The sequence below is a fragment of the Dama dama genome, chromosome 9 (assembly GCF_033118175.1).
Source record: "Dama dama isolate Ldn47 chromosome 9, ASM3311817v1, whole genome shotgun sequence".
In the NCBI taxonomy this organism is placed as follows: domain Eukaryota; kingdom Metazoa; phylum Chordata; class Mammalia; order Artiodactyla; family Cervidae; genus Dama; species Dama dama.
In genome coordinates, this window is record NC_083689.1 from 14727462 (window position 1) to 14753644 (window position 26183).

The window sequence follows — 26183 nt, forward strand, 5'->3', positions numbered from 1 at the left end:
ACAATGTTGGGGTTATCTGAGGTGGCGGGCAGATGCCTACATTCTGATGTGCTTGGGTGAGTAGAGCCCATCAAGCCAAGGAGAGGTTGGATGATTGAGAAACACAGGACTCTTGGTTAATCTAAAGACTTCATTTGGGAACCAGAAATCTTTTAACAAATCATCTCTTGGACCTTGAGCCACATATTTCCTCTGAAAAGCGCATTTTTTTTTCCAGCAAAATTTTGTCAGGGATTATTTCATTAAGGAACTGAGATGAATATGTTATTTAATGGCATAAAAATCTGAAGACCTGCAGGAGATTTAAAAATTCCCACCCTTGTTATAACTTTTTTAAAGACTGTAGAATTATCAAAATACGTAAGAATCAAGTTTCAATGAGCTGTATGATGAGTGGATGAGGCTGTCCATTGTACTATTTCTTTGAATTCTTAGGCCTGGGTTTGGCAGTGCAAATACTCTGTCATTAACAAATTCAATAAAAAGTAAATATATGGAAAAATCTGCAAACAATAAGTGCTGGAGGGGACGTAGAAAAAAAGAGAACCCTCTCACACTATTGGTGGGATTGTATATTGATACAGCCACAGTCAAGAACAGTATGGAGATTCCTTAAAAATCTAGGAATAAAAATACCATATGACCCAGGAATCCCACTATTGGGCATATACCCTGAGTTAACCATAATTCGAAAAGACACATGTACCCTAATGTTCATCGCAGCACTACTTACAACAGCCAGGACCTGGAGGCAAGCTAGTTGTCCATCAACAGATGAATAGACAAAGAATTTGTGATACATATATACAATGAAATATTACTCAACCATAAAAGGAACAAATCTGAGTCAGTAGATGAACCTAGAGCCTATTACACAGAATGAAGTAAGTCAGAAATAGAACAACAAATATGGTACATTAATGCATATGCATATATATATATGAAATCTAGAAAAATGGTAATGATGAACCTGTTTGCAGGGCAGGAATAAAGATACAGAGAGAGAACAGAGTTGTGGACACAATGGGGGAAGAAGGTGGGACAAACTGATAGAGTAGCATGCAAACATACATACTACCATATGTGAAACAGATAGCCAGTGGGAAGTTACTGCATAACACAGGGAGCTCAACCTGGTGCTTTGTGATGACCTAGAGGGGTGGGATGGGGGGGGGGGGGGTGGGAAGTTCAAGAGGGAGGAGATATATGTATACATATGACTGATTCACATTCTTATACAGCAGAAACCAAGACAGCATTGTAAAGCAATTATCCTCCAACTTAAATTTTTTAAAAAAGAAATACACTTTAGCTGCATTAATCTAGGAAAAAAATGACTCTTTCAGAAACTTTAGGTAACAATAGAGACACTCTAAATTCTGGTTTATCCAGCTCAAAACCACAGGGTTATTTAAAGTTTATTTTGACACCAAAGTCACTTCCTGCTCCTCGGATGATGCTCTGTAACTAAAGGGCATTCCTTTCCTAGGGTCAGTTGATTCTGTAATCCCAAAGACGATTAATAATAGCTAGGAAAATCTACTACACAGTGAGCATATGAAAATGTATATAAAGGTGAAGAAAAGGTATATAAAATAAACAGATGAAAAGCAGAACCATGAGTCTGATGGTGAAAGACAGAAGAAGTTCACTTTTCTGACAGTGGTTTTCTAAGTCAGCTGACATAAGATATGTGTCAAGACTCATGAAATTTCCTTGAAATAGGAAAAGAGTCAAGAGCCCAATAGGGAGCCTTGAGAGCCGTGGTGAGGGTTACCTGCACAGGAATGCGCGGGTTATCGCTTCTTCCAGGTATGTGCGACCTTGACAGTGACTGTACCTTAACCTGCCCCGTATCAGGGGCTACTTAGTTGAATAATTAGTTGTCTTTTCCTTCTCCTTTATCTTCTGTTCTCTTTGAACACTCTTCTTTCCCCCTTAGATTATGGTTTTCTTCTTTACCACGCTATTCAAACTGTACTCTCAAATATCCCTAAAATTTTCCTTATGGTTCAATCCAATGAATTGCTCATCTTCCTCTTCACGGGCCTTATTTTCTAACTGATTTCCTCTCCTCCTTGATAAGCTAAATAAACAGGGTGACAATATACAGCCTTGACGTACTGCTTTCCCAATTTGGAACCAGTCCCTTGTTCCATGTCCGGTTCTAACTGTTACTTCTTGACCTGCATAGAGGTTTCTCAGGAGGCAGGTCAGGTGGTCTGATATTCCCATCTCTTAAAGAATTTTCCACAGTTTGTTGTGATCCACACAGTCAAAGGCTTTAGTGTAGTCAATGAAGCAGAAGTAGATGCTTTTCTGGAATTCTCTTGCTTTCTCTATGATCCAGTGAATGCTGGCATTTTGATCCTTGGTTCCTCTGCTTTTTCTAAATCCAGCTTGTACATCTGGAAGTTCTCTGTTCCCATACTATTGAAATCTAGTTTGAAGGATTTTGAACATGACCTTACTATCATGTGAAATGAGTGCAATTGTGCAGTAGTTTGAACATTCTTTGGGATTGAAAGAAAACTGACCTTTTCCAGTTCTGTGGCCACTGCTGAGTTTTCCAAATTTGCTGGCATGTTGAATGCAGCACTTTAACAGCATCATCTTTTAGGATTTGAAATAGCTCAACTGTAATTCCATCACCTCCACTAGCTTTGTTCCTGGTGATGCATTCTAAGGTCCACTTGACTTCACACTCTAGGGTGTCTGGCTCTAGGTGAGTGATCACACCATTGTGGTTATCCTGGTCATTTAGAATTTTTTGTGTGTAGTCCTTCTGTGTATTCTTGCCACCTCTTCTTATTATCTTCTGCTTCTGTTAGGTCCCTACCATTTCTGTCCTTTATTGTGCCCATCTTTGCATGAAATTGTTCCCTTGGTATCTCTAATTTTCTTGAAGAGATCTCTAGTCTTTCCCATTCTATTGTTTTCCTCTATTTCTTTGCACTGATCAATGAGGAAGGCTTTCTTATTTCTCCCTGCTATTCTTTGGAACTCTGCATTCAAATGGATATATCTTCCCTTTTCTCCTTTGCCTTTTGCTTCTCTTCTTTTCTCAGCTATTTGTAATGCCTCCTCAGACAGCCATTTTGCCTTTTTGCATCTTTTTCTTGGGGATGGTTTTGATCACCACCCACTGTACAATGTCACGAACCTCCATCCATAGTTCATCAGGCACTCTATCAGATCTAATCCCTTGAATCTATTTGTCACTTGCACTGTATAATCATAAGGGATTTGATTTAGGTCATATCTGAAAGGCTTAGTGGTTTTCCCTACTTTCTTCAATTTAAGTCTCAATTTGGCAACAAGAAGTTCATGATCTGAGCCACAGTCAGCTCTCAGTCTTTTTTTTTGCTGACTGTTTAGGGCTTCTCCACATTCAGCTGCGATGAACATAATCAATCTGATTTCGGTATTGAGCATCTGGTGGTGTTCATGTGTAGAGTTGTCTCTTGTGTTGCTGGAAAATGGTGTTTGCTATGCCCAGTACATTCTCTTGGCAAAACTCTATTAGCCTTTGCCCTGCTTCATTTTGTACTCCAAGCTCAAACTTGCCTGTTACTCCAGGTATCTCTTGACTTCCTGCTTTTGGAGAACTCTGGAAGATGACAAAGGACAAGGAGGGCTGGCATGCTGCAGTCCATGGGGTCACAAAGTGTCGGACACAACTGAGCAACTGAACAACAACAGCCTCCTTGATAGGGCATTCCAGGTGGTTCATTGGAAAGAATCCTCCTGCCATTGCAGGAGACCCAAGTTCAATCCCTGGGTCAGGAAGATCCCCTGGAGCAGGAAATGACAACCCACTCCAGTATTCTTGTCTGGGAAATCCCATGGACAGAGGAGCCTGGCAGGCTATAGTCCATGGGGTTGCAAAAGAGTTGGACATGACTTAGCAACTAAACAACAACAACCACCACCACCTCCGTGATAATTTCTGTGACCCAGCCCTGCCCTGACTCTTCCCCTGCCTCTCCTGGTATTATTTTTCCCTCCTCCTTTTCCCTTTTCCTGAATATTAGCAACAATAACCAACATTTTCAAGTACTCACTATGCACCTTGTATGTTAACCCATTAACCCCCCTAATGGGTTCATCAGGTGAAGACTAATATTATTTCCATCTTGTGGATAAGAAAGCTAGAGCACAGAGAGATTATGGTAATCGTCCAAGGTCACACAGCTTGTAAATGGTAGAACTAGGATTTGAACCCAAGCCACCTCTCTCCAGATTTTTGTTAATATGCTTTTGATTGGGTTTTTTTTTCTTTTTTTCTACTCTTTCTCTCTAGAGGTATCTCAAGACTCCTTGACTTCCTCTCTGCAGAAGGTTCTCCAACTTTGAAACCCCTTCCATTCTCTGGCTCCAGATCAAATAACAATATCAATAGCTGCAATATCAGCCCAAACTAACATATATTTGAGCACTGACTTTAGGCTGGCATCAGGCTAAGATTGTTCTATATTCATTATCACACAGTACCTCCATATTACAGATACAAAATGGCACCACAGAGAGGTTGCTCAAAATCTCACAGTTATTTAGTTGCAGAGGCAGGTAACAGACCATAAAGTCTATCAAAATAGTATAATATTAATATAAGCTACTTGAAGGAAAATGCCAGGTCCCCTTACCCTTGCAGCCCCTTCTGCAACATCTCCATGCAAGAGGGAGCTGGTATACATTTGTGGAGTCAAATTTAAGTGAAAGAGTGTGCAATTTTTTATATATCAATTATGCCCGCATGCATGCTTCCTAAGTTGTTTCAGTCGTGTCCGACTCTTGGCAACCCCACGGACTGTAGCCCGTGAGTCTCCTCTGTTCATGGCATTCTCCAGACAAGAATACTAGAGTGGGTTGCCATTTCCTCCTCCAGGGGCTCATCCCAATCCACGTATCAAACCCAAGTCTCCTAAGGCTCTTGCATTTCAGAAGGATCCTTTACCACTAGCACCACCTGGGAAGCCCATCAATTATGCCTAGAAAAGTTTAAAAATTATTTTAATGAGAGAAGTTCAAACAAGGTGTTTCCTGCTTTGGGGCAACTGCAGGCAGAGTTCTGGAAACTCCTGAGATGGATCATTTGTGAATGTCAGTTATCCATGAACTCTCTGCCCTCATCCCGAGATGGAACAGGCAGGGTAATAGAATGAACAGCAAGTGAAGAATTAAAACAGAATTCTACACTTATGGTTACCAGGGGGAAGGATGGGGGGAATTGGATAGTTAGGGAGTTTGGAATGGACATGTACACAGTCCTGTATTTAAAATAGATAACCAACAGGGTCCTACTGTATAGCTCAGGGAACTCTGGTCAGTGGTATGTGGCAGCCTGGATGGGAGGGGAGTTTGGGAAAGAATGTATACATGTATATGTTTGGCTGAGTCCCTTTGCTGTCCACCTGAAACTGTCACAATATTGTTAAGCAACTGTGCTCCTACACAAAATAAAAAGTTAAGAAATAGAAATCTATTGCAAGGAAGCTAGCCTTTATGGAGTGATTTCAGCCAAACATTGTGCTTTGCACACTTATGTCATCACCCCAAACCCAGGAGACAGGCAACACTGTCACCCTGTTCCATATATGGAATCTTAGAGAAGTTAAACAACTTGCTCAAATTTGCACAACTGGTGTCAGAAGCATTTGACCCCTAGGGGACCTGTTTCTTCATGAACAGAAAGAGTCAGCTGAAGATTTCTAAAGTCTCCTAGAATTCTGGGATCCTGACATGCTAATGACTCTTTGAGAACTCTAAGTTAAGTCTCGTGTGCATATTATCGATCACAGGATTGCTGGCTGGGCTGAAAGAAGACCTTTGAAGACTAGCCTTCAGGAAACTTGATGGTGCCCAGACTGCCTGCGTTTTAGGAACCAGGAAATACTGTCCAGCCATGTGTTTGACTAGCTGCCTCTGCAAGCTATAGTCGCCACTGGGGCAGATGTGATGTTAGTGTTGTTGTTGTTGTTGTTGTTGTTCTAGTTGTGGTGAATGGCAGCTACTCTCCAATGTCCATTCTACTTGGTTGGTTTCTGAACAATTGTTGCTTTTGTTTAGTCACTAAGTCTTTGGGATCCCACGGACTGCAGCACATCAGGCTTCCCTGTCCATCACTATCTCCCGGAGTTTGCTCAAACTCATGTCCACTATGCCAGTGATAACATCCAGCCATCTCATCCTCTGTCGTCCCCTTCTCCTCCTGCCCTCAATCTTTCCCAACATCAGGATCTTTTCCAATAAGTCAGTTCTTCACATCAGGTGGCCAAACTATGAGAGCTTCAGCTTCAGCATCGGTCCTTCCAATTCAGGGTTGATTTCTTTTAGGACTGACTGGTTTGATCTCCTTGCAGTTCAAGGGACTCTCAAGACTCTTCTCCAACACCACAATTCAAAAGCACCAATTCTTCAGTGCTCAGCCTTCTTTATGGTCCAATTCTCACATCTATATATGACTATGGGGAAAATCATAGCTTTGACTAGACGGACCTTTGTCAGCAAACTGATGTCTCTGCTTTTTAATATGCTGTCTAGGTTTGCCACAGCTTTTCTTCCAAGGAGCAAGCATCATTTAATTTCATGGCTACAGTCACTGTCCACAGTGATTTTGGAGATTAAGAAAATAAAATTTGTCACTGTTTCCACTTTTCCCCTTTCTATTTGCCACGAAGTGATGGGACTGGATGCCATGATCTTAGTTTTTTGAATGTTGAGTTTTAAGTCAGTTTTTTCACTCTCCTCTTTTACCTTCATCAAAAGGGTTTTTAGTTCTTCTTTAATTTCTGCTATTAGAGTGGTATCATCTGCATATCTGAGATTGTTGAAATTTCTCCTGGAAATCTTGATTCCAACTTGTGATTCATCCAGCCTGACATTTTGCATGATGTACTCTGCATATGAGTTAAATAAGCAGGGTGACAATATAAAGCCTTGATGTATTCCCTTCCCAGTTTTGAACCAGTAAGTTTTTCCATGTCCATTTCTAACTGTTGCTTCTTGACCTGCACACAGGTTTCTCAGGAGACAGGTAAGGTGGTCTGGTATTCCCATCTCTTTAGGAATTTTCTACAGTTCTTTGTGATCCACATAGTCCAGGGTTTTTCATAGTCAATGAAGCAGAAGTAGATACCTTTCTGGAATTCCCTTGCTTTTTCTATGATCTAACTAATGCTGACAGTTTGATCTCTGGTACCTCTACCTTTTCTCTATCCAGCTTGAACATCTGGAAGTTCTTGGTTCACATACTGCTGAAGCCTAGCTTGAAGGATTTTGAGTGTTGCTTTGCTAGCATATGAAATGAGAGCAATAGAACAGTAGTTTGAACATTCTTTGGCATTGCCTTTATTTGGTATTGAAATGAAAGCTTACCTTTTCCAGTCATACCAGTTGTTAAATATATTGTACTTGCCAAAGGAAAATTATTCTAGACATTAGTATATGATAAGAGAATGAAAAGGAAGTAAGGAGAGAACTAACAATGAGAATGGTGTAAGATTTATTAAGAAAGGAAGAAAACACCCACCTATCCATCCAGTACCTTCAGGTCTTTGCAGAAGCAGGAACATGGCTGATGACACCACCAGATGTTGCAAAGGTTTGGGGAAGAAAAAACTGCACTTTAGCAGCCACAATAGAAGCAGACTTCACATAGAGGCAGCCTTTATTTTCCAAAAAGGCGGAAACAACACTTCCCTTCCAAGATACGTTTCTGGAATCTTGCCAATCCTCCATCAAGAGGAAGACTCTGGTTCTGATCCACTTGAATCTGGGTGGACATATGGCTTCCTTGTAACCAAGAGAATATGGTGGAATGGAGCTGCATGACTTTCCGGACTGGATCTTGAGAGAAGATGTAGCCTGGTTGGCCTGAAAACTCATGCTTAGAGCTCTGAAGCACCATGGGAGCTGACCAACCAACACTGCTATGATGGGAGGAAGCCCAACTATCCCAGGCCCTGAGGTTACATGAAGGGACAGCAATGCTCTGCCAGTTCCCAGCTGCTTCAGCCCATTCACAGTCTAGCAGTAACTGCCTAAGAAACCTCAAGCCACAAACGCTCAGCTGAGTCTTTTCCAGATTCCCAAATTACAGAAATCATGAGAGATAATGGAATAAATGTTGCTTTTCATATACATTCTTTGCTTAACATTCTTTGCCATTATGGTTTATCATAGGTTATTTTTTTAAATTGGAGGACAGTTGCTTTACAATATTGTGTTAGTTTCTGCCATACAATAATGTGAATCAGCTATGCAAGCACGCTAAGTTGCTTCAAGCACGTCCGACTCATTGCGACCCTATGGACTGTAGCCCGCCAGGTTCCTATGTCCATGAGATTCTCCAGGCAAGAATACTGGAGGGGATTGCAATGCCCTCCTCCAGGGGATCTTCCTGACCCAGAGATGGAACCCATAGCTCCTGCATTGCAGGCAGATTCTTTACCACTAAGCCATTGGGGAAGTCCTGAATCAGCTATTTGTATACATACATCCCTTCCCTCTTGAGCCTCCCTCTCACCTCCTGCATTTGACCCCTCTAGGTCATCACAGAGCACCAGCTGAGCTCCCTGTGCTACACAGCATCTTCCCGCAAGCTATCTATTTTACACATGGTAGTGTATATATATATCAGTGCTACCTTCTGAGTTTATCCTGCCTTCTCTTTCCCCTGCTCTGTCCACAAGTCCATTCTGTATGTCAGCACCTCTATTCCCGCCCTGCAAAAAGGTTCATCAGTACCATCTTTTAAGATTCCATATACATGTGTTAATATACAATATTTTTCTCTTTTTGTCTTACTTCACTCTGTGCGACAGACTCTAGGTTCATCCACATCACTACAAAAGACCCAATTTCATTCCTTTTTATGGATGAGTAATATTCCATTGTATATATGTACCACAACTTCTTTATCCATTCATTTGTTGATGGACATCTAGGTTACCTCCGTGCCCTGGCTTTTGTAAACAGTATTACAATGGTTTTTCTCAGGGTGGGATTTCTGGATCATACAGTAGATTTATTCCTAGTTTTTTAAGAAATCTCCCTACTATTCTCCATACTGACTATATCCACTTACATTCCCACCTATAGTGCAAAAATGTTCCCTTTCTCCACATCCTCTCCATCATTTAATGTTCGTAGTTTTTTGATGATGGGAATGTTGTTTATTAAGGCAATAATTATCATTATTCGTCAATCAATAACTGATACCCAGCCCTTGGGGAATATCCTGGGCTCTTTCCTCAACCATTTCATGTGTCTCCCTTATGTTTCACTGTTCCAGGACTCTGCTTTCTGCTAAGCCTTTCAGGAGCCGTGGCTCAGCAAACCAAAGGTGAGTGCTCAAAGCCTTGCTTTTCCATAGCCAGAGACCAGTGAATATGTAGACCAATGATGCACCTGAGGCCACTTACATCTTCCATCAGGATAGAGAAAGGAGGCTGCTTCTGGGAACAGAACTGGGGCAGCCCCACTCCTGTAACTCTTTTTAATTCAAAATTTCATCAAATTTAGGTATCTTTTTTTGGCTGCACTGGGTCTTCGTTGCTGCCCGAGAATTTTCTCAAGTTGTGATGAGCAGGAGCTGCTCTCTAGTTGTGATGTGTGGGCTTCTCATTGCAGCGGCTTCTCTTGTTGCAGAGCATGAGCTTCAGCAGATGTGGTTCCTGGGCTCTAGAGCACAAGCTCAGTAGTTGTAGTGCATGGGCTTAGTTGCTCTGTAGCATGTGGAATCTTCCCAGACCAGGGATCAAACCCATGTACCCTGCGTTGACAAGTGGATTCTTAACCACTAAACCACCAGGGAAGTCCTCAGTTATCTTTTCTATTTTACTATTATGTGCCCAAGGTAGAAGGAGAACAGTGAATCAAACACACCAAGTCTCATGAAGTGAACATTCTGGTGGGGAGAGACAGAGCATGATAATAATCATTTCATCCCATTCATAAGCAAGTCAACAAAAAATGAGCAAGGTCATTTCAGCTTGACTTTAATCCCTAGGCCAACTCACTAGATTCTGAGTCACCAAGTCTAGAGTGGGGCCTGAGATTCTGCATTTCTAGCCAAAAGCCAGAGGATGCATTCTGAGTAAAGGCTCTGCATGTTGTCCTCCGTTGTATTCCCAGCCTCCACTCCCCATGAGCCCTGGCAAGCTCCCAGATTTCTCCACTAGACCTAAAGCTTGAGATACTTCCTCAGCTACATTATTCCCATTCATTTTCTTTTTTTAAGATTTTTTTTCTTTTTCAAAAATAATTATTGTATTTATTTTTGGCTGTGTTGGGTCTTTGTTGCTCCACATGCTTTTCTCTAGTTACGGCCAGTGGGGACTAGTGTCTAGTTGTAGGGACGCGGGCTTCTCATTGCAGTGGCTTCTCTTGTTGCAGAGCATGGGCTGTAAGTCCCTCAGTAGTTGTGGTTCACAGGCTCTTGGGCCCAGGCTCAGTAGCTGTGGCACAGGGCTTAGTCGCTCCTCAGCATATGGGATCTTCCCAGACCAGGGATTGAACCCATATCTCCTGCATTGGCAGGTGGATTCTTTACCACTGAGCCACTAGGAAAGCCCCCTCCACTCATTTTCAATGGACCACAAATAAGATCCTTAGTGATCTCCATCTAAATGAAGTTATACATAGGGTTACAAAGGTAATGTGCACCCTTATCAGAATATACCTTCTGTGGTACCCTACAAATTCAAGTTTTTGTAATCACAGCTGACACTGGTTATGTGCCAGGCACTGCTCAAAGCATTTTATATGGATTAATCCACTTACCCCTCACAATAACCCATTTTACAGAGGAGGAAATTGAGGCACAAAGCAGTTAGGACACTTGTGCAAAGACACACAGGTGGGAAGAGGTGGAGCCAGAATCAAATCCATTGTCCAAGCTCTTAACCAACTCATCCCCTTTTCTATATTCTGCAATGATCTTGAGAATAGCATAGTTATACTGCACTGAAAGGTTTGTGTTAAAAATTAACTGGTTTAATGCCAACCCCAGTCCTTTATCATGCACAAGAATCACACGTGCATAGCTTGGGTTTGATGTCTTTCATTCTTTAATGTACTAGCATTTCACAAAAGGAAAAGGGTGCCGCTTCCTCAGCCTTGAGAGGCCCTGGCTCAAAGACAAAACCAAATAATAACAGGAGAGTTTTTGACTCAAATGTAGTTCAGTCACTCAATCGTGTCTAACTCTTTTGCGACCCCAGGGACTGTAGCACTCCAGGCCTCCCTGTCCATCACCAGCTCCCGGAGCTTGCTCAAACTCATGTCCATCAAGTTGATGATGCCATCCAACCATCTCATCCTCCGTCGTCCCCTTCTCCTCCTGCCTTCAATCTTTCCCAGCATCAGGTCTGACTCAAATGACATCTGACCTAACTCTCTTCTCTTGCAGGGACCTGTACCCATTGCCCCCAAAATGGTTTATGTGTCAATAATACTCACTGTACCTGCAAACCTGGATACATTTCTTCATCCAAGGAGAAATACTTCAGCTACCGCTTCGAGACATGTGAAGGTAAAGGGGTAATTTTCTTTTCTTTGTTTTTTTGTTTGTTTGTTTGTTTTTCGGCTGTGCTAGGCCTTAGTTGCAACACGCAGGACCTTTTAGTTGCAGAATGCAAACACTTAGTTCCCTGACTAGGGGTCGAACCCAGGCCTCCTGCATTGGGAGCTCAGAGTCTTAGTCACTGAACTACCAGGGAATCCCAGGGGTAATTTTCAAATCACCCAGAGGTGGATGTGGAAGGAAGGCAGCACAAAGGCTGTGAGGAAGTAACCATAATATGTAATGCTGAAAACCCTGCCAACTCAACCTTCACCAAGAAAAATGCTTTCATGGTGTCAGAAAAGTAGACTTTTCCAGAACTTGCATGTGTCCGACTCTTTGTGACCCCAAGGACTATAGCCTGCCAGGCTCCTCTGTCCATGGGATTTTCCAGCAAGAATACTGGAGTGAGTTGCCATTTCTTCCTCCAGGGGATATTCTCAACTCAGGGATCGAACCTGCGTCTCCTGTAGCTTCTGCGTTGCAGGCGGGTTCTTTACTGCTGAGCCACCAGAGAAGCCCCCTTCCATAACTTAACTAGGTCTCACTTTCCTCCTCCATATTGTGGGGATAATAATGCTGACCTCATGAGGCTGGAAGGGGAATTCAATAAGGTACTTAATGTGACCATACTGCATGAATTACAAAGCACAATGCAATTTTGTGCAATTTTTAAAACATTTTCTTGGCTGCACAGCACAGCATGTGGGATATTAGTTCCCCAACCAGAGATCAAACCTGCACCCTAGCTTTTTTACCGCTGAGCCATCAGGAAAGCCCTCATTTACTATATTTTTATTTCAGTTTAATATCTCCCTAATTTCTTTTTTCCAAGGTCTTAAATACTCAGGTGTTTTATTTTTCATCTTTCTTCAAAATAAGGACATTTAAGGCCATAACTTTTCCTGTAGTAAAGGTTCAGATATATTCTACAGGAAGAAATATTATTTTTATTAATCTGTGAATGGTTTGTAATTTCCTTTTGATGTTTTGTCACTCCAAGAATTTTATGGGAGGGTACTTCCTATTTTCCAAACAGTTAAGACTTTTTGTACATGTTTTAATTATATATTCTTAATTTTTAAATTTTTATTTTTATTGATTTACCATGTTGTGTCACAAAAAGATACAACGTTGTGTTACTTTCTGTTGTAACGTATATGTATATGCATGAATCAGTCACGCATATACATATAACCACTCTTTTTTATATTCTTTTCCCATATAGGTCATTACAGAGTACTGAGTAGATTTCCCTGTGCTACACAGCAGGTTTTTATTAGCTATCTACTTTATATCTAGTAATGCATATATGTCAATCCCAATCTCCCAATTTACCCTTCCCCTCCCTATCCTCTGGTAATAAGCTTGTTTTCTACATTCATGACTCTACTTCTGTTCTGTAGATAAGAATACCTTTTTTTTTAGATTTTAAATACCATTTTTTAGATTCCACATATAAGCAATATCATATGGTATTTGTCTTTCTGCGTCTGATTTACTTCAACTCAGTATGACAATTTCTAGGTCCATCCATGTTTCTGCTAGTGGCATTATTTTGTTCTTTCTTATGACTAATATTCCATTGTATGTTTGTACCACATTTTTTCAATCCATCCCTCTGTGTTTCCATGTCCTCACAAGAGGCCCCATCTCCAAATACAGCCACGACTGGAGTTAGGGCTTCAACATATGAACTGGCCGGGGCAGGTTGGTGGGTGGTGCAAACAGTCAGTATCCCATTTAATGACCTTGGCACTTTCCATTCCTTTGTACACGAAGTCTGAGGATTTCTATGGCTCCTGGAGACCACTCAGTCCACACTCAGAACAAATTGAAGTAACGGGGAGTTTATATCACCTGTAAACATTCCTCACCATTTCCCTTCCAGTGCTTTCTGGGATCATTTCCTAAATAAAATACTTGCACTAGAATCCTTGTCTCAAAGTCCACTGCTTGGAAAACCCAACCAAAATCTGCAAAGAAAGGAAACAACAAAGACAACCATTACCTTAACCACGTTGTTCTGAAAAGCCAGGATAGACTGGTGGAAAGGATACAGCTTCTGACACATATTAGATGCTCAATAGATCTTTGTCAAACAAATGACCAACTTTCTCCAATGTGTTCCAGATATTGATGAATGTAAACCACCCATTAGTATATATTGTGGAGTGAATGCTGAGTGTCAGAATATCAACGGAGGTTTCTACTGTCACTGTATTGCTGGATATAAACTTCTCTCTGGGAAACCACAATTCACAGATTCCAATGAGAACACTTGTAAGAGTAAGAAAAATTTTTGTTTTCTTATCTCCCCTCCTAATTTTTAAGTGAGTCTAACACCAGCATGTGTGTGCTCAGTCATTTCCAATTTTTTGTGACCCCATGGCTCCTCTATCTTTATAGCCCACCAGGCTCCTCTATCTATGGAATTTCCCAGGCAAGAATACTGGAGTGAGTTGCCATTTCCTCCTCCAGGGGATCTTCCCAACCCAGGGATCGAACCCTGGTCTTTTGCATCTCCTGCATTGGCAGCCGGATTTTTTTTTACCACTGTACCACTTGGGAAGTCAGAAAATATATATTTGTGGTGAGGCCAGTGAATATCTATTCTCTGGAGGGAAATGGGTGATATAAAGAGGAAGTGAAAAGAAGGAAATTTAGATAAATGATGGGATTAAGAATGCAAGTGAACTTTGGAGATGATGTCACAGGTCACAGGATGATGGTTGAGATAGGATTCTTTGAGTTGCAAAGTAGAGAAATCCACTCAGGTTAACTTAAGGAAAAATATGAGTTTATGATAAGATTCAGGGGCTTTCCTGGTGGCTCAGTGGTAAAGAATCCATCTGCCAATGCAGGAGACACAGGTTCAATATGTATATATATGTATATATGTATATATATATATATATATATATACACTCATATGTGGGTGCTCAGGCGTGTCTAACTCTGCAACCCCGTAGACTATAGCCCACCATGATCCTCTGTACATGGAATTTTCTAGCCAATAATACCGGAATGGGTTGCCATTTCCTACTCTGGGGATCTTTCTGACCCAGGGATCAAACCCTCCTCTCTTGTGCCTCCTGCCTTGCAGGCAGATTCTTTACCACTGAGCCACCAAGCAATACTACTGATAGACAATATTTATTTCAACTGTATTATGTGCCAGAACAGAGGAGCCTGACGGACTACAGTCCATGGGGTCACAAAGGGTCAGATACAACTGACACACACATACCAGGTACTGCACTGAGTACTTTACACTCTTTATTTCATTTACAATAATTGCATGAGGTAAGCACTGTTATTACAGATAAGGAAACCGAAGCACCCAAGATTTAAGTAACTTGTGCTCCTGCCCATCCAGTATCAAAGCCATGAGGTTGGAGACTCCACAGCAGAAAGAGCTTAGAGGAAGACTAACAAGGGTCATTGTATCCCACTCACCCCGCAAGATCCCCTAAGGAGCTCAGGGTCATGAGCAGCACAAGCCTTCAGCTTTGATATCAGGAAATCTCATATCACAATTATCAGGCCATCTTTATACCATTAGGATTCATACCAGGTCAATTCTGAGATTCCTTCCAATGGGAGGGTCCAGGACTCCTCGATCCTTCCAGAAACTGAGTCTCAGAACAAAGAGGAACAATTCTGCCAAAGGGAAGCGAGCCACAACTACTGAAGCCCACTCGCTCTAGAGCCTGTGTTCCGCAACAAGAGAAGCACCACGAGAAGCCTGTGCACTGCCTTAACTAGAAAAAGCCCCCATGCAGCAACAAAGATCCAGTGCAGACAAACACCAATAAATAAATAATTTTTAAAAAATTATTTAAAAAGCAGGACTATTCAGGGACCTAAGACCCAAACTCCCTTTAAGAAGCTTAAAACAGGATTCCAAGATCAAACTGGAAAGGAACGGTGGTACAAAGGCCCCCACAGGTACAGAGATGTCTGTTCCAGAGACCCGCACTGAATTACAGAGACTCGGCCATTCCGCATCAGGGTTCTTAGGTAGCGAAGGGGCCACAGGCAGTCTTCATCAAGGATGCCTGTGAATGACTGAACTTGCTTACACCTCGTTCTGATTCTTGTGTGTGCAGTCTCTGCACATGTAAAGTGGTACAAGCTTTGCTTCCCCCATGCCTCAGCAGTAAAGAATCCGCCTGCAATGAAAGAAACGCGGATTTGATCCCTGGGTCGGGAAGATCCCCTGGAGAAGGAAATGGCAACCCACTCCATATTCTTGCCTGGAGAATTCCATGGACAGAGGAACCTGTCGGCGGACTATAGTCCATGGGGTCACAAAGAGTCTGACACAATTTAGCAACTAAAAACAACCACCACAGTGAGCTTTGCACTTAGACAAGAATGGATTTAAGTCTGGGCTCTACTGCTTACCCCCACATGACTACAGATATTTCCTTAACAACTTGTGCCTATTTCCTCATCTGCTTAAATAACAGAACCTGACTCATGGAATTATTTCAAGGATTAAATGAAATGATGCCTGTGAAGAGGCATTCAGCAAGTGGTAACTGTGATTTTTGTGCATGGTGCATTTTTCTGCCAGATGCATCCACATCTTCAAGAGACAATATAGCAGAATGGTTAAGAATACTTTCCAGGTGGACTAGTCCAGTGGTTAAGAATCTTCCTGCCAAAAAAAGAAAAAAAGAATCTTCCTGCCAATGCAGGGGACATGGGTTCAATCCCTGGGTGGAGAACTAAGATCCCACACGCAACAACCACAAGTTCTAATGCTGCAGCTAAAAAGATCCCACATGCTGCAAGGAATTTCAAAGATCCTGCATGCCACAACTAAGACCTAGTGCAGCCAAATAAATAAATAAATACTTATTTTCAAAAACAGCTGATGGTTATAAACTGACATTCCTGTCTCAGTTATAATTCCCAGCCATGAGGAAACCAGATCTGAAAGAGACACATGCACCCCAATGTTCATCGCAGCACTGTTTATAATAGCCAGGACATGGAATCAACCTAGATGCCCATCAGCAGATGAATGGATAAGGAAGCTGTGGTACATATACACCATGCAATATTACTCAGCCGTTAAAAAGAATTCATTTGAATCAGTCCTAATGAGATGGATGAAACTGGAGCCCCTTATACAGAGTGAAGTAAGCCAGAAAGATAAAGAACATTACAGCATACTAACACATATATATGGAATTTAGAAAGATGGTAACGATAACCTTATATGCAAAACAGAAAAAGAGACACAGAAATACAGAACAGACTTCTGAACTCTGTGGGAGAAGGTGAGGGTGGGATATTTCAAAAGAACAGCATGTATACTATCTATGGTGAAACAGATCACCAGCCCAGGTGGGATGCATGAGACAAGTGCTCGGGCCTGGTGCACTGGGAAGACCCAGAGGAATCGGGTGGAGAGGGAGGTGGGAGGGGGGATCGGGATGGGGAATACATGTAAATCTATGGCTGATTCATATCAATGTATGACAAAACTCACTGAAATGTTGTGAAGTAATTAGCCTCCAACTAATAAAAAAATAAAAAAAAAAATTCCCAGCCAGACTGACTTTTAAAACCTAAAGCATCTAGTCTTCTGTTTGCTCAGCCATTTCATTTATAATGGTCAGCCAGAGCCAGATCTGAATGAAAGAGCTTGGAGCTTACAATTTTCTGCTTCCTCTATGCCATGGTATCTCTACCACAGCAATATTGACACTTGGGGTCCCAAAATTATTTGTGGTCAGAAGCTATCCTCTGCATTAAAAGGCATTGAGCAGCATCCACCCACTAGATCCCAGTAGCATCCCCACTCAAGGTCATGAGTGACCTCCAGAAATGTCTGTAGCCATTGCCAATGTCCCCAGGAGGCAAAATCACCTGAAGCTGAAAACACTGCTCTCCACGACAACAAGGAATTTGGACTCTGATCCCCCTAAAGAGCAAATGAACTCATCAGAGAACATGAAGTATATGATTTCAGACCTCCTAGATGCAAAGTTACCCACCTTACCTGCCGACTTCTCCACAGTTTCACTCTTGGTTCCAACAGTAATTTCTCTTGATGTCTTTTTCAGAAATCACCCCCAAGACAACCAACGGCACAAAAGAGGTGAGTGGAAGATGAGTCCTGGAACCTAGACAGATAACAAATATTTACAAATCTCAAAGTTAGGAAATGGAGGTGAATACTATATATGTGTGCTATATGTCATATATCATATGCATAATAATATAAAATACCTGATATGATTATGACAAATATTGTAATATATGCTAATTGTGACATATGTTTATTAACCTATTATATTTTGATATATAATATGTATTGTATAACTGTGATATATACATATATATATCACTATGTTTATCACTATATATCTCACTATAGAGATAAATGATAGATCAATACATTATATATGTATATATGGGTGTGTGTGTATGAGTGTGGGTGTGTGTGTGAGTATGTGTGTGTGTATACTACCCCCTGAAGACAGGATCTATCACAGACCAAGAAAGAGACTAAGTAAGACTGTATTAGGATTCGATGAGCTGCTACAACAAAGAGACCCAAATATCCAATGGCTTTAAAAACATGGATCTTTATTATTTTCTGAGCTATTAGTCCAGAGGTGAGCAGTCCAGGCTGGTGAAGGAATTCTGCTCCATGAGGTCATTCAGGTACCCACGTTCTTTCCATATTGCTGGTCCACCATCCCCTGGCATCTTGTCCTCAGCTGCATAGTCAAAGCTGGGTGGCTGCAATGCTGCATTCATACTGGTGGGCAGAAGGGAGGAGAAATCCAGGGCAAGCTGTCTGGTGTACAGGTGAAGGGGGAGAGTGGGGAGAGTGAAGAGAGGGCCTCTGTCCTCATCTACTCACTATATAAAATGCTAATAAGGTCAGGAGAACTTCTTTGGAGACATGTCTTAAGGTGACAATCCAGAAGTTGCATATATCACAGTGAAACCTAGCTGCAAAGGAAGCTGGGACAATGCTATCTATGATTGTGTGGCACAGCCCAGATAAAATTTGAGAAATTTATTTAATTATTAAAAATAGGAGGATGGAACTTCCCTGGTGGTCCAGTGGTTAAGAGTCCACCTGCCAATGTAGGAAACACGGGTTCTATCCCTGGTCTGGGAATATTCCACATGCTGTGGGACAACTAAGCTTGCATGCCTTAGAGCCCATTCTCTGCAGCAAGAGAAGTGACCCCAATGAGAAGCCCGCACACCGAAACTAGAGTGTAGCCCCCCACTTGCTACAACTAGAGAAAGCCCAGGTCAACAATGAAGACCTAGTACAGCAAAAAAAAAAAAAAAAATGCAGGAAGAGGAAATGGATGTTGTAGGACAATTAAGAGAGACCGAGAAAATTATAGGTAGTAATCATTAGTGTCTGTAAACTGACTCTGAACTTTAACAAAGAGAATGATGCCTGTCTCTGAGCATCTATTGTCTAACAGAATGAGCTCATCCCTCCCTCTCACCACTCCCTACCTTCACCTTTCTCTACTCCCAAGGGACTCTTCATGCCTTACCCTCCCAAGCTTCAGGTCTCAGATAAACACCTTCCTCTCAACCTAAAACTCCTTTTCCAGTTCCTCACCTGGCTGCTTCCTTCCACTCTTCTTTACTCAAGACCCAATTCAGGTGTCACCTCCTTCCGGATGGCCTCTGTCACTCCCTCCATCTGAGTTAATATCCCCCCAGTATGTTCTTATTTATTTATTTATTTGGCTGCACTGGCAGGAAATGGCAACCCACTCCAGTATTCTTGCCTGGAAAATTCCATGGACAGAGGAGGCTAACGGGCCACAGTTCATGAGGTCACAAAGAGTCAGATAGAACTAAGCAGCTGAGCACACACACCCTGGGTCTTAGTTGCAGCCGCTGGAATCTTCAGTGGTGGTGTGTGAAGTCTTAGTTGAGAGAGCTGTTAGTTGCAGCATGTGGGATCTAGTTCCCTAATCAAGGATCAAACCCAGGCCCCCTGTACTGGGTGAGCAGAGTCTTAGCCACTGGACCACCAGGGAAGTCCCCACCAGACTATGCTCTTATGGTGGGGGTTTCAAATCCTAATCCCACAGTGGCCAGTGACTGGGGCAAGATGATGACCTCACAGCATTAGGGTTCTCCAGAGAAACAGAACCAATAGGAGATAAGCTATAAAGAGACCTGTTATAAAGAATTGGCTGACAGGTCCCAAAATCTGCAGTCAACAAGCTGGAGACCCAGAAGAGTTGATGATGTAGTTCCAGTTTGAATCCAGAGGTCTCAGACCAACCCAGGAAGAGTTGATGTTTCAGTTTGAGTTTGAAGGAAAACAACAAAGTCCCAAAATTGGGTCGTTTGTAGAGATGCGGATGGGCTTAAAGAGTCCATCACACAGAGTGAAGTAAGTCAGAAAGAGCAAAACAAATATTGATGTATTATATGTGGAATCTTTTTTAAAAAATGGTACTGATGAACCTATTTGCAGGGCAGGAATAGAGACACAAATGTAGAGAACAGATGTTGGGACATAGAGGGGTAAGGGGAGGGTGGGATGAATTGGGAGATTAGGTTTGACATAAATACACTACCACGTGTGAAATAGATAGCTAGTGGGAAGTTGCTCTATAGCACAGGGAGCTCAGCTCGGTGCCCTGGGATAACCTAGAGGTAGGTTGGGTCGGGGAAGGGAGGTTCAAGAGGGAAAGGATATTTGTTAGAAATAGCTGATTCACTTCATTGCACAGCAGCAACTAACAACACTTGTTAGTTTACAACTAACAATTGTAAAGCAATCACACTCCAATAAAATTTAAAAACAATATTCAATTAAAATAAATAAATATATAATTAATAAATAAATAAATATATTTTTTTTAAATAAAGCTAAAAAGCAATGTCCCAGCTCAAGCCTGGCACAGGAGAAAATTCCCTCTTACTCAGACTTCTTGTTCTAATCAGACCCCCAACTGACTGGATGAGCCCCAGCCACATCAGGAAGGGCAATCAGCTTTACTTCCTCCCTCCATTCAGATGTTCATTTCATGTCAGACCCAGAATGATGCTTGGCCGAACAGCTAGGTAACCCCATGACTCAGTCTAGCTGTCACAAAATTAACCATCACACTTTTTAAGAAGAATTTACTCATCTTTAAGATGAGGGTGGTGATGGCGCCCTTGGATAAAGAGCAGGTTAAATGAGATAATACATGTATAGTATTCAGCACAGAGCCGGGTCCAGAGTACACATTCCATCCACGTTATCTATTGTTATCTCCTCCAGACTGATGATATTTAAGTGGTGTGCTATCACTCACTAGACAGTGAGCTTCTTGAGGAAGGGAATCAGACCAAGCCAGCCTTGGGAGTTCAACATCTGTTCATTGCAGTAATGAACAAATAATCGTGTTATCAAAAGGAGCATTTCATTATAAAAGTCATTGTCAGCTTTCTCAAAAAATTAAACATAAAATTATCAGGTGACTTTACAATTATCTGAGCTTCCCCGGTGGCTCAGACACTAAAGCATCTGTCTGCAATGCAGGAGACCCGGGTTCGATCCCTGGGTAGGGAAGATCCCCTGGAGAAGGAAGCGGCAGCCCACTCCAGTAGTCTAGCCTGGAATATCCCTTGGACTGAGGAGCCTGGGAGGCTACAGTCCATGGGGGTCGCAAGAGTCGGACATGACTGAGCAACTTCACTTTCTTTCACTTTATACAATCCTACTTCTAGGAATATACCCAAGAGAATTGAAAGCAGGGACACAAACATGTACCTGGACAAAAGTAGAATTCAAAAAGATACACACATCCCTATATTCATAGCAGAACTGTTCACAATAGTCGACATGGTAATAACCTAAACGTCCATTGACAGATGAGCAGATAAAGAAGACGTGGTTCATGTATATAATGGAATATCACTAAGTCGCTTTAGTCGTGTCCAACTCTGTGTGACTCAGTGGACCATAGCCTGCCAGGCTCCTCTGTCCATGGGATTCTCCAGGCAAGAATGCTGGAGTGGGTTGCCATGGCTTCCTCCAGGGGATCTTCCCAACCCAGGGACTGAACCCACGTCTTTTATGTCTCCTGCATTGGTAAGCAGGTTCTTTACCACTAGCACCACCTGGGAAGCCCAGTGGGATATTATTCAGGCATAAAAAATGTTGAAATAATGTCATTTGCAGCAACATGGATGAACCTCGAGATTATCATACTAAGTGAAGTAAGTCAGAAAGTGAAAGACAAATACCATATGATGTTGTGTATGTGAAATCTAAAACATGACACAGATGAACTTAGTTACAAAACAGAAACAGGCTCACAGACATAGAGAACAGACTTGTAATCGCCAAGGAGGGAGGGGGTAAGGGAGGATTGGATTGGGAGGTTGGGATTAGCAGATGTGAACTATTATATATAGAATAGATAAACAACAATGTCCTACTTATAGCACAGGGAGCTATATTCAATATCCTGTGATAAACGATGATGAAAAAAATATGAAAATGTGTATATAAAACTGAATCACTTTGCTGTACAGCAGAAATTAATACAACACTGTAAATCAACTCTACTTCAATAAAATAAATTTTAAAAAAAGAGAGCAGGGACCCAAATATATACTTGCACAACTATGCTCTTGGCAGTCCTATTCACAATAGCCAAAAGACAGAAACAGCCCAAATGTCCACTAATTGATGACAGGATGAATAAAATGTGGTATATCTATACAGTGGAATATTATTCAGCCATAAAAAATGAAGTTCTGATTCCCAGTACAATAAGGATGAACCTCAAAAACATTATGCTCAGTGAAAGAAGTCAGACACAAAAGATTACATGGTATATGATTCCACTTACAGGAAATGTCCAAAATAGGCAAATCCAGGGAAACAGAAAGCAGATTTGTGCTTTCCAGAGACTGGGGGAGGGGAGAATGGGGAGTAACTGTTTAATGGGTTTTATTTGGAAATGATGGAAATGTTTTAGAATTACATAGAGGTGAGGGTTATACAACATCATGGACATTCTAAATTATTACTGACTTGTATACTTCCGTGGTGGTCCAGTGGTTAGGACTCCATGCTTCCAACTGCAGGGGGTGTGGGTTTGATCCCTGGTTGGAGAACTGAGATCCCACATGCCATGTGGCCCAAAAAAAAAAACTACTTTAAAAAAAGAATGTATTTTATGTTACGTGAATTTCACTTCAAAAAAACAAAATGCATTGCCAAAGAAAGACAGGTACAAAGTCATCACGTTAGATCAGACACTAAAACAGCCATTCTGATGACCCAATACTCTGGCACCTACTCTGTACAAATGAGTTTAAACCAAGAAGACTTCTGCTGCCATTTAGAAAAGAGAGAGGTGTTTTACATCAGGTATGGCTGAGGAGGGGGGCTGCCCTTTCACTACAAAACTCAGCTCAGAATTTCCACCAACACTGGTTAGACTGAAAGAATAAACCATTAAAAGGCTTATTTGAACCTGATTCTGAAAGCCCCTCCAATCCTTCTTTACATATTACTCTGCTTATAACTCTTTGGCATGATATTTTCCTATTAAAAACATCCATTTAACCCATGAACACTTATTGAGGCCCTGCTATTCACCAAAGGGGCTTCCCAAGGTGGACAGCGGTAAAGAATCCGCCTGCAATGCAGGAGAGACGGGAGATGCTGGTTCAATCCCTGGGTCAGGAAAACCCCCTGGAGGAAGGCATGGCAACCCACTGTAGTATTCTTGCCTGGAGAATCCCATGGACAGCGGAGCCTGGTGGGCTATAGTCCTTAGGGTCGCAAAGAGTCAGAAACGACTGAAGCCACATAGCACTATTCATCGGGGACCGTTCTAGGTACTAGGAAATAGCCGTGAAGACAAAATTCCTATCCCAATGGGACTTAATGTCTAGTACTTTGTGTGCTATGCTTAGTCGCTCAGTCGTGTCTGACTCGAACCCAGGTCTCCCACATTACAGGCGGATTCTTTACCATCTGAACCACTAGGGAAGCCTATGAATACAGGAGAGGGTAGTCAATCCCTTCTCAAGGGGATCTTCCCCACACAGGAGTCAAACTGGGGTCTCCTGCATTGCCGGCAGAGTCTTTACCAGCTGAGCTACCAAGAAAGCCCTCTAGTACTTTAACATACCACAAATCCCTTAGAAGCTTGTTAAAGTGCAGGTTTGGATTCAGAATGTGTGGACTGGGACCTAAGAGTCTGAATTCCTAATAAGCTCCCATGTGATGCTGATACTGCTTGTCCAAGGCCTATACTTTAAGTAAAAGTATGTAGAGATCAACATAAAAATAATTTTTCAAGTCACATATGCTACACTTTTTATTGAAGTAGAGTTTTTTTTTTAATTAGAGTGTAATCGCTTTACAATGTTGTGCTAGTTCTGTTGTACAACAGTGTGAATCAGCTCTAAGTACACGTACATCCCCTCCCTCTTGAGCTTCCCTCATACCGCCCCCATCCCACCCTCTAGGTCATCACAGGCACCAAGCTGAGCCCCTGTGCTACCCAGCACCTTCCCACTAGCCGTCTACTTTATACGGGGTAGGTCATGCATGTCAGGGATACTCTCGCAATTTGACGTACAGTTGTTTCACTGTTTCAGGTGTAGGGCAAAGTGATTCCGTTACATATAATCTTTTTCAGATTTTTTCCATTGCAAGTTATTACAAGATATGGGAATATAGATTCCTGTGCTATACCATAGGTCTCTGTTGTTTATCTATTTTATATATAGTAATGTGTATCTGTTAACCCCAAATTCCTAATTAATCCCTCCCTGCCCTTTTTCTCTATGGTAACCATAAATTTGTTTTCTATAACAACAGTTTTAAAATTTCACCTTGACCCTTCAGTCTTCTTCAGCCACTGGCCCATCTTTTTTGCTGTTCTTCATAGAACCACTACATTGTATGGCTGAAACTAATATAATATTGTAAATCAACTATACTTCAGTAAATCAGTAAGATGGATAGATGGATAAAATGAGTTTAATATAGCTTTTAAAAAACAATACATTTCTTGATATAAAAAGGCCAGTTAGAGTTCCTTCTGAGCTATGATACTACTAAATGTTTTCTCAACTTTGGCCCCATTGACATTTGAGACTGGGTCATTCTCTGCTGTGAGGTTGTCACATGCATTATAGGATGTTGAGGAACATCTCTGGCCTAATTATCAGTAGAACCAGCACTCCGCAGCGGTGACAATCCAAATGTCTTCCCATCCAGGGAATCAAAATCGCCCCCGGTTGAGAACCACTGGTCTATTTCTAGAAATCCTACCACTTCCTTGTTGGTAAAAGATGCTTATAATAACTAACACTTAAATGATGTTTGAGCTTCCCTGGTGGCTCAGTGGTAAAGAATCTGCCTGCAATGCAAGAGACCCAGGTCTAATCTCTGGGTCAGGAAGATCCCCTGGAGAAGGAAATAACAACCCACTCCAGTATTCTTGCTTAGAGAATCCCATGGACAGAGGATCCTTGTGGGCTACAGTTCATGGGTCACAAAGAGTCAGACACAGCTGAGTGACTAATGCTTCTATGATGTTTACCAGGCTAACACTGTTCTAAAAATAAAATGTCTCTTCATTCATTTAATCTTCCCCCAAACTTTATGGGGTCTTAGTACCATCCTCATCCTAAATGGAGAACCTGAAGCACAGAGTGACTGAGTGACTTTCCCAAGGTTGCACAGCCAGTGAGAGATGGAGTCAGCATTTGAACCAGTAGTCTGACCCCACCGCCTTCTTTCTTGTGTTTTCTTCTGACCCTTGGGATGTGGGACCTATCAATCGGATCTTTTAAAATTCTTTCTCTCTTCAAAGATGCAACAGGTTATTGAGACTATTGAGTCTCGTCTCACCAATAAGACTGTATTGAAAGAGATGGGAAACATCACATCAACGGTCACAGACATTCTCCAGAAAGTGGAATCAGACGTTCTAAAAGCTGCCTTGGCAGCCCCAGACCAGGAAATCCAGAAAGTCCAAAAGAGCACTGTGGGTAAGAAGACAGTAAGATCTGAAACTCACGGGGGGTTGGTTACTAACTGGGGTCCGCATTAAGCAATGAGAGAAGTAAATAAGGACTGCGTTTGTCCATTTATGGGGCTTCCCAAGTGGCGCTAGTGGTAAAGAACCCGCCTGCCAATGCAGGAGACATAAGAGACATGGGTTCAATCCCTGAGTCGAGAAGATCCCCTGGAGGGGGGTATTGCAACCCACTCCAATATTCTTGCCTGGAGAATCCCCATGGATAGAGGAGCCTGGGGGGCTACAGTCCATGGGGTTACCAAGAGTCAGACATGACTGAAATGACTGAACACACATGAACACTCCATTTATATAAAATTCTAGAAAATGCAAACTAATCTCTAGTGACACAGAGGGCCAAGTCAGTGAAGGGATGGAAAAGGGATGTGAGGAAATTTGGAGAAATTGTTGGCGGTAACAGAAATGTTGTCTACCTTGACTGTGGTGGTGGTTTTACAGAGGTACACACTCAGTGAAACCCATCTAGTTGTACCCTTTAATATGTGAGATTTGCTGTATGTCTATTACACCTGCATAGAGCTGTTTTTAAAAATTGC

The 26183-nt window shown here is 41.9% G+C and overlaps 1 protein-coding gene across 4 annotated transcripts in view; it reads left to right on the forward strand.

The window, feature by feature from the left end:
• Positions 1 to 1678: 1678 nt before the first annotated feature.
• The window catches only part of ADGRE3 (adhesion G protein-coupled receptor E3), a 55533-nt gene continuing 31028 nt past the window's right edge, over positions 1679 to 26183 (forward strand). The window contains exons 1-6 of one of the 4 annotated variants that reach the window (XM_061150073.1): positions 1679 to 1812; positions 9296 to 9346; positions 11414 to 11536; positions 13700 to 13855; positions 17650 to 17684; positions 25420 to 25597. In XM_061150073.1, the coding sequence (XP_061006056.1) occupies positions 1788 to 1812; positions 9296 to 9346; positions 11414 to 11536; positions 13700 to 13855; positions 17650 to 17684; positions 25420 to 25597 (568 nt within the window). In that variant the 5' untranslated portion in view covers positions 1679 to 1787. Of the gene's footprint in view, positions 1813 to 8550; positions 8622 to 9295; positions 9347 to 11413; positions 11537 to 13699; positions 13856 to 17649; positions 17685 to 25419; positions 25598 to 26183 lie in introns of those variants that run through there. The other 3 variants (XM_061150076.1, XM_061150074.1, XM_061150075.1) reach the window with 3 other exon arrangements.